The sequence below is a fragment of the Dipodomys spectabilis genome, unplaced genomic scaffold, assembly GCF_019054845.1.
Source record: "Dipodomys spectabilis isolate Male_0828 unplaced genomic scaffold, ASM1905484v1 ptg000089l, whole genome shotgun sequence".
Lineage (NCBI taxonomy): Eukaryota > Metazoa > Chordata > Mammalia > Rodentia > Heteromyidae > Dipodomys > Dipodomys spectabilis.
This window is the reverse complement of record NW_024870766.1, coordinates 16,958,450-16,974,667: the sequence shown is the minus strand read 5'-3', so window position 1 is coordinate 16,974,667 and position 16,218 is coordinate 16,958,450. Positions and strand designations below refer to the sequence as shown.

The window sequence follows — 16,218 nt, the reverse complement described above, 5'->3', positions numbered from 1 at the left end:
ATTTGAGAAGGACATGGATATGCTAGGTGTGTGTGTGTGTGTTTAGACTAATTATGACTTTGTGATCCTCCTGTATGGACACCTGAGTGCTAGAATTACAGTGGGATGCCCTGACTGGCTAAAAATATTAGAAGTCTCAGATATTCTATTTTCTCTGTCTTAGCCAAATTTCAAGTTACAGTTAGTAACTGTATTTGTATTAGACTGTATTCAATGATATCACTACTGAGATTAAGTATCATATAGTCTTCAAACTTAAGTTTCCTTACCTCTGGAAGTAGAATTATTTCAGGTTTGGGTGCTATTGTAAGAAGGTACAGGAGGATGTCTATGTATGTAGCACACCAGTAGCTATTTCTGCTAAAGGCATAAACAAAAAAGCCATACAGGAACAGTGCTGCAGCCTAGTGTTATTACACTAGCCTAGCATGCACAGGGTCCAGAGTTTAATCTCCAGCTCACCCCCTCATAAAAACAAAACACACACCCATAGACAACACACACAAAAAAACACTAGGTAACAGTAATGAGAGAACAATTACAATTTCCCTGGGAATCTTCTAAAAAATGTTATATGGAAAGTAATTGACCCAGGTGCTGGCAGTTTATTCTTGTAGTCTAGCTACTAAAGAGGCTCAGATCTGAGGACTCAGAAGTTCAAAGCCAGCCCAGGCAGGAAAGTCCATGTATTTATTTCCAGTAACTTATTCCAAAAGCTGGAAGTAGAGGCATATCTCAAATGGTAGAGCACTAGTCTTACATGAAAAATGCCAAGCAAGAAAACAGGCCTGAGTTTCAGCCCAGTACCGGTACCTTCCCCTCCCAGCGGGCCCCCCGCGAAAAAAAAAGTGAACAAGGAAAGTTCATGGGAGTCAACCCAGAACCTGCAGTAGCAGTGGCACTTTTTCCTCACCCATTTGGCACTTAATATGATGCCTGCTGAACCAGGGCTGGGTGAATAGTTGTTTTGTGTTCTGACATGCTGGAGGATGAGGTCCATGCTGCTTCTAATCTTGATCCCCTTGTTCACAAGACAGCCTGTATGCTTGGTTACAAGTTATCGTCACATGTGCTTTAGGGACTGTGTGCTTGGGTTCTTTTTGAGCAACTTGTTGGAAGGTTACCCACAGAGTTAAAATTCATGTTCTGGCATCTCTCTTTTTCCTTTTTTGGGGGGATAGATGGGGAAGAATGGTCTTCTCATGTAGCCCAGGCACACCTCAAGCTCAGAGTCCTCCAGCCTAAATCTCCTGACTCCTGGCATTACAGGTATCTGTCATCATGCACATCTATTGGTGACCTTTTTTTGGGAGGGGGGATAGAAGACGGTAGTAGGGTTTGAACCCAGGACCTCATGCTTGCTAGTCAGGCACTTTACTGTCTATTCATGGCCTCGGCCTAGCCACCTTGGGACTGTTTTAAGATAGGGTCTTCCTTCCTACAGAAGGGTACTTCTGGATTGCAGTCAGGCTGTTTAAGACTCCTGGAATAGCTGGGATAACAGTCACACACCTCATAGTCTAGTTTTTTGTTTGTTTTTCCTTGAGATTGTTTTTCCTTGTTTTTCCTTTTCTGCCTAGGTTGGTTTGCAGCTGTAATCCTCCTAAAAATTAGCTTCCCATGTAGCTGAGATGATAGGCACTGCTATGGTACCTAGCTACTAGTGGAGAAGTGGTCTTTTGTGTATGACTAAACTAGTCACAAGCTGCTATTCTCCTGGTTTCAACTTCTGATAAAGCTAGGATTACAAGCATCAGGCAGTGGTATCTGGTTTGACTTTGTGTATGTGTTTGTGTGTGTATGTATGTATGTATGATGAAGCTTGAACTCAGCCTGTATGCTGTATGCTGTCGCTGACACTCAAGGCTAGTGCTGTATCACTTTGAACCACAGCTCCACTTCTAGTTTTCTGGTGGTGAATTGAAGATAAGTATCATGGACTTTCCTGCGCTGATTGGCTTTGAATTGTGATCCTCAGATCTCAGGCTCTTGAGATTCTGTCAAGCGAAGTTGGGCTTGACATATATTTTTTGTTGTTGTTGGTCATGGGGCTTGAACTTTAGGCCTGGGCACTGCCCTTCATCTCTTCCACCCAAGGCTAGCACTCTACCACTTGAGTCACAGTGCCAGTTTCAGCCTTTTCTGTTTATGTGGTGCTGAGGAATCGAACCCAGGGCCTCATGCATGCAAGGCAAGTACTGTACTGCTAAGCCACCTTCCTAGCGCCTTAACATACTTTTTAATAGCAAACCAAACACTATTTTCATTTGATGTTAGTCTTTTTCTCTTGTCCTTCCTTTGAATGTAAGAGAGATCTATGATAAGGTGAGAAATGCCCTAAGGAGCCAGGTGCTAGTGGCTCATGACTGTAATCCTAGTTACTCAGGAGGTCATGAGACTCTCATCAGAAAGCCAGAAGTGGAGCTCTGTCTCAAGTGATAGAGCACTATCATTATGCACAAAAGCCCAGGCCCTGGGTTTAAGCCCCAGGACCAGAACAAAAAAAACAAAACCCCTCAAGCCAAAGGTGACAAAAAGTTTAGAATTAAGTTCTCCCCCCTCTCTTCTGTCTTTATTTATTTATTTATATTTTTATTGCAAGGGATCTAGGATTTGAACTCAAGGCCTTGAACTTGATCAATTTACTTGCTCAGCTGGTGCTTTAACACTTGAGCCATACTTCCAGCCCAGCTTTTTGCTGGTAATTTTGGAGATAGAATCTTGTAGATCTTTGAGCCTAGACTGACTTGTAATTGCTGTCTTCTAAATATCAGCCTCCTAAGTAGCTAGGATTCCTAGGATGCCCTGTTCTGTTAATTATTTATTCATAATGGTTGTACCAATCAGAAGGAGTTTGAGACTTGATATTGAAGCTTTAGAAATAATAATAAGAGAAATAAGGGCTTGTCATGAAATGAGATTTCAACATGTTGCTGCGGTTGATATAATGGTTTTTTGAAAGTTGTGTTTTGCATGTCCTCCATATAATGTGTATGCATTTTGGAGATAGTGGAATGTGAAAACATTTATTTTTTTCCCAAAATACCATTGTGCTAGAAATGAAAACTGCTATTAATTTAAGTCACTTTGCAAGCCAAGTATGGATCGCAATGATTTACCAGGAACCTTTACTGCTCTTTGTCTGCCTGGGAAGATTTTCACTCCTATCACAGGTCTGAAGTGAAGAATGGGATCCCAGTTAAAACTAAGCATCGAAAGCTGGGTGCCAGTGGCTTACGCCTGTAATTGGCTACTCAGGAAGCTGAGATCTGAGGATCGAGGTTCCAAGCCAGCCCAGGCAGAAAAGTCCATGAAACTCTTATCTTTAATTATCCACCAAAAAGCTGGAAGTGGAGCTACAAGTGGTAGAATACCAGCCTTGAGTGAAAAAAGCTAAGAGACAGTGCCTAGACCTTGAGTTCAAGCCCCAGTACTGGCATGTGTGTGCATGCACGCACACACACACACACACCTAAGCTTCAGATGCACCTAATAATTCAAGAGGTAAGAACCAATACGAATTTGAATAATTTCTTGATCAAGAAGTTAATTGAACTGGATTTTTCATGGAAATAATTACAGAGATATTATTTGAGATTGCATTAAATTTAGGAGTAATTTGAGGACTGGCATCTTTACAAGGTTGGGTCTGGTGATTTAAAAAAAAAAACATGATATTTATCTCCTTTTAAAGCATAAATTAGTTTCTGAGGGGTTTCATTGCAACAGTTACACACATGTATAAATGAATCTCAATCATACCCCATCTATTATGGTCCCTTAACCTCCTACCTTCTTCTTCAAACAATTTCAACAGGTTTCATTGTTTGAATTATATTATTTCATGCAAATGAAACAACTTCAGCTATCTTCAGCCTCATTTGCCTTTCCCCTTGCTAGCCCAACCCCATTCCACTGGTACTCATCTGCCCCCTAACAGAACCTACTGAAATGGACTTTTGAGCAGGAAATATAATTACTATTGTTACCCTACTAAAAATTTGCAGGTTATTCTTTTGAATGTGAGCAGTTACCTCCAAAGACCATAAGCAATCAAGGTAGTGAGATGTGACTCAAAAGAAATCAGCTTCTCTATGGATTATGGCCCTATCCTACCCCAAAGAAGTGAGTGTATTCCCACAGAAATGTCCCAGGTCTGAGGTGATTGTGGGTAAATATAGCCTCAATAGACTCACTCATTCTTTTGACCCATTATTTTAGTAAGAACTGCTGAATTGAGAATGAAAGTATCAAAGGAGAAAGTTCTTAAAGTAGCAAACTTATTCTTGGACCAGCATCAAGTTGTTTTTTCTTTTTTCTTTTTTTGTCAGCTATGGGCTTGAACTCAGGGCCTGGGCACTGTCCTTGAGCTCTTTTGCTCAAGACTAGTGCTTTACCACTTTGAGCCACATTGCCACTTCCAGTTTTTCATTGACTAATTGAAGATAAGAGTCTCATGGACTTTCCTGCCCTGGCTGGCTTTGAACCAAGATCCTCAGATCTTGGCTTCTTTGAGTAGTTAGGATTACAGGCATGAGCCACCAGCTCCTGGTAAGGGCATCAAATTTATGGGAATCCATACATAAAAGATTATGTGCAAAGGTGTAAATGTGAGACTTGAAAATGTCAGTGTGATATGCAAGACACTTCTGTTTAAACAGTATAAAATATACATTTCTTTATGATATAGTATTAGAAATTCTCTGAAGTAGAATAGAGAGGAGACTCTGAGAACTGAGGATGAAAACTTCAAAGGTGAGTTTTAAAAAGAGATACTCCATTCTGTATTTGTAATACTTAATATTTGACCTGAACAGTATTAGAATATTTTAAACCTAGCTCTATATTTGCCTGAAAAACAACAGGTTCCTTAAGACCTGTAAGAAGCAAAGCTCTTTCATGTTTGTGTGGCATACTTACCAGATGGACAGTGCCCTTTTTAGTTTTCCAGGCTTCAAGTTTGTTGTTTGTTTGTACTACTAGAGTTTGAACCAGGTTCCCAGCTTGCTAGGCAGAGAGGTTGCTACTTTAGCCACATTTCTAGACCCTTTTTGCTTTAAGCTAGTTTTCAGGTAGGGTCACTCATTTTTGTCATAGTTGGCTTCGGATGCTGATCCTGTGGCCTCTTGTAAAACCTGGGCTGGCCTGGAATTGCGGTCCTTCCAATCTCTGCCTCCCAAGTAGCTACAATTACATACATATATGGCCTGAGTTAGATTTTATCTGTGATGTAAGGTAAGATTTATACAAACTTTGAACTTAAATACTAGCTATAATGACATTTAGGTATTTGTATAGGAATTTGTTCCCATTTCTTAAATTTTGTCTCTTGATTGGTCTCAGTATTTATTGATAAGTTTCCTTTGTATGTGTATACTACTAAAATTTATCATAATCCTGTGTGCGGTCTGGAACTTCATATGCTTTTTAATTCTGGAATATTATAATTTTGCGGGCAAAATGTTTTTTCCCACAAATTGCTTACCATTTGAGAAGGAGTGTAATTCTTTCCTAGAACGCATACTTGAAATCTGAGACTATCAAATACAGTTATTGTCACAAAGCCTCTGCTTCGAAGAAGGAAGCCTTCATACTTTCTGCTTACTATCATTCTTCCTTGGGCCTCAGAAGCTGGATTCTTTTTTCTTTTCTTTTTCTTTTTTTATTTTTTGGGGGGGTCCGGTCGTGGGGCCTGAACTCTGGGCCTGGGCACTGTCCCTCAGCTCTTAGGCTCAAGGCTAGCACTCTACCACTTGAGCCACAGTGCCACTTCCGGCTTTTTTCTTTTTGCTTATGTGGTGCTGAGGAATCAAAAGCAGGGCCTCAGGCATGCAAGGCAAGCGCTCTACCACTGAGCCACCTTCCCAGCCCCGATCATTTTATTTTAATTGATTAATTAAGTCTACTCTGGGGCTTGACCTCAGTGCGTGGGTGCTGTCTCTTAGCTTTTTCCCTTGAACTTAGTGTGTGGGTGCTGTCTCTTAGCTTTGTCCTTTGAGGCTGCCACTCTACCACTCCTTTGGTGATTAATTGGGAATAAGAGTTTGTCATGGAATTTCCTACCCAGGCTGGCTTTGAACCATGATCCTCATAATCATCCTTCTGAGCAATTAGGATTACAGTCATGAGCCACCAGTGTCTGGCTAAAGATGTAATTTTAAAGGAGAACTTTATTACTTGTTTACAGGACAGTATTTTGTCTTTCTTTATCTAGCGTACAGTCCATATTATCATAGGTTTAAGATGTTTCTTTTTGTATTGTCTAGTTTTTCCATGTATCTACCTAACAGTCCTTTAAGAGAATTCAATATTCTATTATATCGAAGTACTCCTATATATTCAGTATATGGAAGTGTTTAGGATTAATTTCCATTTGTATGTTCTGTTTTATACATCTTTGCCCACAGGTTTTTTTTTCTTTTTTCTTTTGAGTCCGGTCATGGGGCCTGAACTCTGGGCCTGGGTGCTGTCCTTCAGCTCTTCAGCTCAAGGCTAGCGCTCTACCACTTGAGCCACAGCACCACTTCCGGCTTTTTTCTTTTTGCTTATGTGGTGCTGAGGAATCGAACCCAGGGCCTCAGGCATGCAAGGCAAGCGCTCTACCACTGAGCCATCTTCCCAGCCCCAAGGTTTTTTATTTTTTCCTCAGTACTAAGGTTTTTGAACTCCTCGTGTTGAGACTACTAAGCAAGCACTTTAACTATACCTCTGGCCCTTCTTTTGGTTCCAGATTATTTTTCAGATCAAGGTTTCATGCTTTTGCCTAGGACAACCTAGGACCACAATATTCCTGCCTATGCCATCCATGTAGTTGGGATTACAGGTGTGCCACATCATGGCCTAGTTCCTTCTTTTAGAAAGAGTTTTTGCTTTTGTCTGTGCTTCCCCTGAACTTCCCAGTCTTCAATTACAGCTGAAATTACAGGCTTGAGTCACCACAGCTGACCCACGTGACCATTTTTATGTAGGATTACTTGCCCACAAGTCCGTTAGATATTTTGTTGCTCTGTGAAAATACTTTTATCAGTTTAAAGTATTGCTAGTTCTGCATGAATAGTTTTCCATAACTCCAGTGATTGTGTTGTTTTCATCACTTACTATGCAGTAAGAGATAGAGCTTGCTTTTTGGTGGAAGTTGCACTGTTGGTCCTTAGTATCCATAGTTCCAAATCCATGGAGTCAGACAACCACAGAACCCTGGAGGCAGGGGCAGGCACTTGGCTGATAGGTTATTGAATCTGTCAGTCCAGTGCCTGGGACTGGAAATTTCCTGTGGACCTGCCCCCTGTGCTGACCCTGTTTAGGTCTAGACCAGCAGAGGCGCCATTACACTATGTCACATGTGTCTTCATGTTCATGTCCTGTCTCCTGGCTCATCTCCAGTCATCTTGGTGTCCCAATTAAGCTCTCCATTGGAGCTGAATTGGCTTGTTAGTATTGTTTTTGTTCTTTCTTCCCTCTGTAGCTTGATTCCTAGCTGTGTTATGTGTTTTCAGGGGCTGCAGACCTTGGTAACAATGGGCTGCCTGCAGACTGCTAGTGTTGTAATATAGATTCCAGTATTCCATCTTCAAAAAAAGGAATTGTGTATTAAACACATACAGGATTTCCTTGTCATCAGCCCCTAAACAATATAGTTTGCAAAGTATTACAATAACCTACAAAAAATTCAAATAAATGACTCAGGAGGCTGAGTCAGGACAATGGAAAGCTTGGCTACATAGTGAGAGAGAGAGAATGTATGATATGTACAGGTTAGAGAGAAATACTACGTTAGACACTTACGTATCTTTGGCTTTTTGTGGTATGTGTGTGCTCACATGTGTATGTGGCAGGGGAAGAGTGTGTTTTCTGGAACCAATTTCTGTGATACAGAAAGTATGCAAGTAACTGGGATTACATGTATGAGCTACCACTCCTGTCCTTAGTGGTTTTCTTAACCACCATTTTTTTGTCAAATTATTGGGCTCATTTTGAGATATAATAGGATGGTAGGGTTTCTCTCTTTAGGTTGAAATTCGAGAACTAGAGTTTCTGAGTCTGAGGATTAAGTCTTCAGTGATTATACAGATTTTATTCCACAGGCTCTAGTTCCTTTCACAGCTGTCTTCTGCTAAAACTGCAGATGTGTATCCTCATTAAACATAGACCTGACCTCCAGTCTGGAAGCAATGTTAATAATGCTTCTGTTTTTGTGTATTTTAACTCAGGCCCTGGACAGACTATGTGCCTTAGCTTTACTCAAGGCTAGCAACTCTACCACTTGAGCCACAGCTCCACTTCTACCTTTTGGTGGTTAATTGATTGTAAGAGTCTCAGGGACTTTTCTGCCTGGGCTGGCTTTAAACCATGATCCTCAGAGCTCAGTCTTCTGACTACCTAGGATAACAGGCATTGCCTGACAGCAATGCTTAACTCTTATCTCCTGGCCCTACACTGGTCCCTTTTAACAAGAACCTGGTTTCTTTATTCAGAGACTTATGCACAATTGATCATAATTCTGTTCACATACCTGTCTGTAAGAATGGGCAATGTGAGAATATAGGCAAAAGAAGAGCCACTGTGGGGTAGGTGATTTCTTCTTTGTTTTTATAACATTAGGTAATATGCTTATTTTTGTTATAGCCCAGGCTTCACTTTCTAAGAAAACTTGTATGAATATAGCACTGATTCTCCTCTGAGCATATCATGGAAAAATGTTCCTTCATATATTAGGCTATAGCAGGTGAAAGAAAAGAATGATTTCAGCCCCTGCATGAAGTATTTGGGTGCCAAATGCCTGTATCTGCCCTTCTGAGACCTGGCTTCAGGCCCTGCGGTTGCTGGGGGGCATCATTAGTGCCGCATGGTGCTCTCTCTTCAGGCAGAGGCTTCTCTATGGATATGGGTGGGTATTTTGTGAAAAGTTGGAATAGCAGAGAAATGAGTTGTTTGTAATGAAAGTTAATTCTGATCTTTTGGGAGTTTGACTTAAAAATAACTTTTATCCTATTTTGAAAGATGGTTACAGTTCTAAGGCATTTACTGCTTGTTAATCATTGTTATGTCAGTTACCTATAACCAAGTTTTTTTGGATAGTGTTTTTTGTGTTCCAGCTAGCACATTTTGCAAATTATAACTTCAAGCTTTGTAAGGCAGTGTTCTTGGACAGTATTACATTTTATAACAAATGTGAAGATACGAATTGTATCTGGTTGGATTACCATTAGCTGCTGTAGCTATTTAGGCAAATTCATTAACACTCCTGGCTTGGCTTGCTCTACATCAGGCACACCTCTAGTTCTCTTTTGGCTGGTTAATTGATATTTTGTTTCAAGGAATTGTCTGCCTGAGCTGGCTTAGGACCTCATTCCTCAGATCTCAGTCTCCCAAGTCACTATGATTATGTGTGAGCCAGAGGCTCATAGCTATTACTTAGCTTTCTTTGTGTACATCTGGCACTCTACCAGTTGAGCCCTACTTTCCATCCATAATACATTGCTTCTTTAGCTGCCTTAGCCACAATTTTATCAACTCATTAGCCATATGTAGCCATCGGCTGCCATATTGGACAGCAAAAAAAAAAAAAGGTTAGCACTATTCTAATGCTATGATCTTTTCATGATAAAATGCAGAAGTAATGAGTTTAAATGTGTGTCTTACAGATTTTTCTAAGGAAGTTTAAGAAGATCATAAAAGATCTCAAGTTGGAATGAGAATTGCCTTGGCTTTTAGAAATGTGCCCTTAATATGGAAGTGATATGAATGAACCATCAAATCATTTATACTCACTGACATTAATTGACATAATGATTATTGCTTAGAAGAAGTTAGCTAGTTTTCTTTGTTGTTGCCATAAAGTTTTGACCAGGTCGGTTGTCTGCTTCACTGAAAAGAACCTGGCTGGATCAACTGTGGAAAATGTACATTTAGAGCCTTCTTGATACTGGTGTTTTGTTTTTCCTGCAGGAGAACTGCGGCACATCACCAAGCTGAAGCCCTGGAGCCTCTTTGATGTACTTGTGGAAAAGTATGGCTGGCCCCATGAAGATGCTGCACAGTTTACAGATTTCCTGATCCCAATGTTAGAGATGGTTCCAGAAAAACGAGCATCAGCTGGCGAATGCCTTCGACATCCTTGGTTGAATTCTTAGCAAATTCTACAAATATAGCATTCTGAGCTAGCAAATGTTTTCCAGTACATTGGACCTAAACGGTGACTCTCATTCTTTAACAGGATTACAAGCAAGCTGGCTTCACCCTCAGACCTTTATTTTGCTTTGAGGTACTGTTGTTTTGACATTTTGCTTTTTGTGCGCTGTGGTCCTGGGGAAGGTTAGTCTCTTGTCTTCAACTAAGTAGTTTACTGACCATTTTCTTCTGGAAACAATAACATGTCTCTAAGCATTGTTTTTTTGTGTTGTGTGACATTCAAATGTCATTTTTTTTTGAATGAAAAATACTTTCCCCTTTGTGTTTTGGCAGGTTTTGTAACTATTTATGAAGAAATATTTTAGCTGAGTACTATATAATTTACAATCTTAAGAAATTATCAAGTTGGAGCCACGAAATAGCAAGGAAATGTACACTTTTATCTTCTGGCAAAGGGACATCATTCCTGTATTATAGTGTATGTAAATGCACCCTTGTAAATGTTAATTTCCATGAAATATGGGATGGGGACTCAAAGTTCAGAAACGCTACCAAGTCCTGAGCGCTTTATAGCCTAAGTTGCATGTAGCAGACTTTCTGCTGCTCCAAGGAGTTGTACAAACTTTTCATTCCATAACAATCCATTTACATTGGATTTCAAATGAGGTGGCTCTGGATTATAAGATATCATTCCTTATATGGCACATTAAAGGAAGACAAGAGAATGCTTCTCATTCTAAAATATTCATTATAATTTAGTAGTCCCATTAGTATTTTTGCCTATTTTTAGAAGTGATTTTCCTTTAAAATTGTGATGGCCCAGTACCATGTAGTGTTGCTTCCTCCAAGCACTGTAATGTTAAATATGTAGAGTAAATGGGTCAAGAGAAAAGTGTTCAGTGTGTGGGATAAAAATACATATATTTTGGGAGAAGCATGGTTGAGTTTGTGTAAAGTTATGGTTTATACAATTTACAGTGCAGTGGGCCAAAAACTCCTCACAGCTGAAAGGTAATGGTGATCATGTTCATTCCATAGACAGCTTTCTGTGTTGGCTATAGCAAATTTTACTCACTTTTTCAGTCTCTCCTTGAATGAGAAAATGGTTTCCCTTTGCAGGATGCACACAGTTCTTGTTCATGCATTTCCTTAAAATTGTAGAACCCAGGACACAACCCATTAGTAGGCAATACAAGTTTAGAATGTAATATATAGAGGTATACTTAGCCTCATCTAGAAGTCAGTGGATTGAATGTCTTTTTATTTAAAATTTTACATTTATTAAGGTGCCTCATTTTTCTTGACTTTGTCCATTAACATTTATCCATATGCCTTTGCAATAACTAGATTGTGAAAAGCTTAAAAAGTGTTGTAACAATAATCCATTGTTTGGGGTGCTTGCAGTTGTCTCAAAAATTAAAGTGTTTTGGTTTTTTTTTCCAGACATTGCCTTGGTCATTGCCCTGTATTTGAAGTGATACAACCAATGAACATTTGCTATCAGTTTAGTGTCACTAAAACTAAAGGAAATACCAACATTCCTGATGCAGCAAATGTAGTTGTATAACATACATTAATGCCTATGGAGTCATTTATGGTTTTTTTTTTTTAAGGCCAGAGAGATTTAGGAAAGATATGCTACATTATAATTCATTATATGCAATATCAGTGGTCCTTTTTTTATGTTTCATCATGCCACATACTTCTCTGTGAGTTAGCATTGTATCACATATTGCTGTGAGGTAGAATGTACCTTGTGCTCATTTATGAGATGTGCATGAAGTGTTTCTAATGAAATTATAGGTTTCCAGGTAGATTATACAGCAGATGGTGGCTGTAGACCAGTTTTACTATTCATAGTTTCCATAGGAAACATTCTTATAAGAACCACTGAGTAAATTTATGTCTTCCTTATAAGGATTTTTACCAGGGTAATAGTATACTTGAATGAAATTTGCAGGTTTGGGCCATGATGGAAAATAAAGTAAATTGAGTTTTACAAAGATGGTTATCATTATGATATAAATAGCTTAGAAACAGGTCTTCTAGAAGGAATATGCATTTGTAGTAAGTACCATATAGTTTCAGCAGATTTTTGGTGGCTTGTTAAAAAATATATATAATTTAAAGGAGAAAAATTGGTTATGCCAAACTTTATATTTCTCCAGCTCAGCAATTTTAGTTGAATATCCTATCTTTCCCTTTCTGTGATCCATGTGCTTCTTCATGGAAAATTACAAGATTTAGGTCATATATTTGATTGAAACAGATTCAGAAGCCTGATATCTGAAAACTGGCAGATAGAACTGTCCCCCAAACAGAGACAGTGGATATGAAGAGCTTCATAAAAACTACTTGCTCCTTCTTGTACCTGGACCACATAGGACTTAACAGGATAAAGTAAGGAAACTTTTCCCTTGGAGTAGAGAACTTGTTTCTATACATGAAATTATTAAGTTACTCTTTTTCTCTTATTGTTTTATAATGCAAGTTTGGTAGAGGACAGTATTTGAGTAAAAATTAGTTATTTAATATGCATTTTACACAAAAGTTTCTGTATACAATCCTTGTGTAGTATGCCTATTTGAAACTGAGGAATTAAAAAATTTTAAAGTGTAGTCCTTTTAAAGAGAGGAATGTTGATATTTCATATATACTAGTTAACCTTGTTCTATGTTTCGATCAGGGGTTGAATGATGTAAAGCCATTTTTTTCTCAGACAAATACTTCTTTAGTGAATATAGTAAGTAGAATTGTGTTTGATAAGTCTAGGATGGCTTGACTTATGTTCTTTTAAAGAAAACATGAAGCTGATTAGGATTAAACCCTAAATGAGTTGTAATAACATACCATCATTAGCTAATGAAAATGAAAATTAAAATGATAAAACATGACTTAAAATACTACCAAATCTCATTCAGTCATTTTTTAAGTCTTGTTTACTTTTTCCTGATGCACAAGATTTGCATACTGTGCCCAACTTATGTCAAGTATTTGGATGATAAAAAATTATGTTAACAAACAGTGTCACTGCTATTGGATTTGACTATTACTCCTGAGAGATAGATAGAAGGCAAAGGCTGGGAATTTTTATTGTTGTTTTTTTTTTTTAATAGACCTATCATTTTGTATTTCAGCAATAAAATAACTTCCTTGAGAGGTCATCTTTATTTTACTTGAGAGATCTAAGGATGTCTTTTTCCTTTAATTGTATATACTCAAACTAAATTTAAAGAAATAATTTCCCATGACTTAAAAAGTCTCAGTTATATATTAAACATTAAAGTTTTCAGATCAGTTTTGATTTCAGTCATGTTCTAAAATGTACAAATTAAGATATTCCTATGTATTGCAAACTACTTTTTAAACAACTGTTGTAAATTGCAGTTTTGTTACTATCATGTGTTATGCATTAGTGGTTTGGTTTCAATTTATATAATGTATATACTTAAGTAAATTTACATAGCATGACTGTTTTAAGTAATTTCCAGTGGCTTTTGCTCCTGAAAAAAAAACTAAGTAGGAACCATTTTAGAAAGTAATCAATGGTAGCCTCTAGCTACCATTCAACTTGAGGTAGTAGTTGCTAAAGAAAATTGAAGGTTCCTTCTTCACATTATTCCTTAAGTTTTGTAAAAAACATTTAAGCTGTCCCCAATCTTAGAAGTTGTACAGCACAATTTGGTAAAACTGACATAATTGTGATTTATTAACATGAATTAAAATGCCCAACCAGTGCTTCAATGTGACAGTATATTTAAAATAAAAAAGGAAAGTAAAGGCCATATACTGTACTACTTTTCACAAAGATCACACAGTTTTGCAAAAGACTTGTCATATGTACAATGCTATATATCAAATGAAAAAAGCGTAAGCAATTATATACGCAAAAGAAATGCAGTATTTACAGTTTGCCAGGAGACATTAGAAATCATCTATACATTAAATTACATTTTGCTTGCAAATAACTGATAAAAACAAAATGAGCCATGTCCACACCAAACTATAAAAATCTGTATTGCATTTTATACCTAAGATGCACTCACAGAACTGACCCCCCCCCAAAGAAAAGGAAATCCTCATAGTGCTATTATTAGCTGTGTACTTAATGTATAAAATAATACAGAAAACATTCACTAAATGAATTCAACTGCAACAATAAAATTTAAAGATCATGTAGCATCAGATCTACTGCCAGAAAAACAGCTGGAATGTTCACTTACAAAATAAAGATACCTAATACTGGCTTAACAGCACATTTCTTAAGGAATTTTAAAAAGCAAAAATGGGAAAAATACAATGGAAGAGCACTGGTTTTTGTTGTTTTGTTTTTGTTTTTTTATACAAATTTTCATGTACAAGTTTTAAAAAGTACCTTAATAGGTACATATGAAATATACACTTTATCTTACAGAACATTTAAAAAAATGTTATTGGAGTCCATTTTAATGCCACCCTGAACCATGGTAATTGTTCTGAAATGTTGGTGGCACCTGTGCTCTGTGAATTGGAATCTGTCCAGGCACTGGAGATGCCTGCTGAGGTCCTTGCACCCCATGTGGTAGGGCCACAGAGCCAGGATGAGGACAGAACCCTGAAGCAGTAGGTGTTGGAATACTGTTTGGTCCTTGGGGCTGGAGATGAGGACCTGCAACTGGTAATGGACAATGTGGCCCTGTTCCAGACGGCTGGTGCTGGGGTCCCGGTCCCAGAGTGGTGTGATGTGTAGCTTGTGAGGGATACGGTGGTACAGCTGGATGAGCAGTTGAAGGAAAAAGTGGAGGTCCTTGATGAGGTGGGTGGTGTAAGGCTTGACTTGATGTCGTATGATGCCCAGAAGTCAGAACACTGGAAGGTGGAGGTGGAGGTGGAGGTGGGGGTGCTGAATTTACAACATGCTGGTGTTGTGCTTGTAGACCTTGGAGTCCTGTGGTAGGATGGGGTGGTGGATGGTGATGTGGGGCAGGACCAGGAGGTGGAGGGGGTGGTGGTAAATGATGTCCAGCAGTTTGAGAATGAATATGTGAACCAGGGGTGACAGCATGAACTGGCCCTACTACATGTGCTACAGAGTGTTGCTGATGGGAATTTGGCTGTTGTACAAGGTGCGGTCCTGGAGCAGGTGGTGGTGGAGGCGGGGGTGGGACCACAGCAGCAGCAGTTTGATGGTGAATGGTAGGGTTCTGAGAGGGCAAAAAATGCCCCGGAGTAACATGGTGTCCTGGAACTGATTGCTGGCTTGTGCTGCCAGGAAGTGCTTGATTTGGTCCAGATGTAAACACAGTTTGTTGGGAAAGACTACCTTTAAGCTGATTATAATTCTGAAAATTTGCAGAGGGCTGCTGGTTTTGATAATAAGATGAGGAAGAAGGAGGCGGAGGGGGCGGAGGGGGAGGTGCCGCGCTGCTCAGACTCTGTTGGTTAAACTGACTGTATGCTGCTGAAGATTGTCCTGAGGGTGTCTGTGTAAATAATGCTCCGGAAGTTGGCTGCTGAGTATTGGCTTGATGATTCTGTGTTGCTGGATAAAAATTTCTCTGAGGCTCTCGCTGAGGGGTTCCCACTTGAGGTGACTGTGAATGATGAGGCCTGAAGGGAGATCCTAACTGCTGTGAAGGAGGCTTTGGTGAGAGATAACCATGCTGCACAGGTGTGTGAGGCGTGGAGGACTTAGGAGGGTTTTCTATGTGAGGTGACAGAGGACAGTGCAACTTCGTTGGTACAGAAGGCAGCTTTTGGGGAAGTTGCTCAGTTGTACTGCGAGCATGGGGCTGAGGAGGAGGATGGTTCTTTGAAAGTGCTGGGGTGTTATTTGATAGTTGTTTTTGTTGGAGCTCTGTTTTTAGGTGAACATTCTCAGCTTCTGATACAATAACTGTTGTCTCCCAGTGGGGATCTGATTTTGTGAGTGTTTTCCCATGTGGTTGAGCAGGAATTACAGGTCCCGGTGAACCAGGCTGTGAAGAGAAAACAAATTGGATAATAAGCTTAAGAAACACACTATTTGAGATTTATTATTTTTGGTAGTTATGATTTTTAAGTATTAACTTTAAAAGGGACAGGAATAGTATAGGTTTGAGAGAAGTT

The 16,218-nt window shown here is 39.1% G+C and overlaps 2 protein-coding genes across 11 annotated transcripts in view; one reads left to right on the top strand and one right to left on the bottom strand.

Annotated features, from left to right (window-relative positions):
- Nucleotides 1-14,188, top strand: part of Srpk2 (SRSF protein kinase 2) — a 191,573-nt gene extending 177,385 nt beyond the window's left edge. For all 8 annotated transcript variants that reach the window (XM_042684502.1, XM_042684505.1, XM_042684501.1 and 5 more), the window contains one exon: nt 9,949-14,188. In XM_042684502.1, the coding sequence (XP_042540436.1) occupies nt 9,949-10,133 (185 nt within the window). In that variant the 3' untranslated portion in view covers nt 10,134-14,188. The remainder of the gene's footprint in view (nt 1-9,948) is intronic.
- Nucleotides 13,871-16,218, bottom strand: part of Kmt2e (lysine methyltransferase 2E (inactive)) — an 81,027-nt gene continuing 78,679 nt past the window's right edge. For all 3 annotated transcript variants that reach the window (XM_042684499.1, XM_042684498.1, XM_042684500.1), the window contains one exon: nt 13,871-16,088. In XM_042684499.1, coding sequence (XP_042540433.1) covers nt 14,577-16,088 — 1,512 coding nt within the window. In that variant the 3' untranslated portion in view covers nt 13,871-14,576. The remainder of the gene's footprint in view (nt 16,089-16,218) is intronic.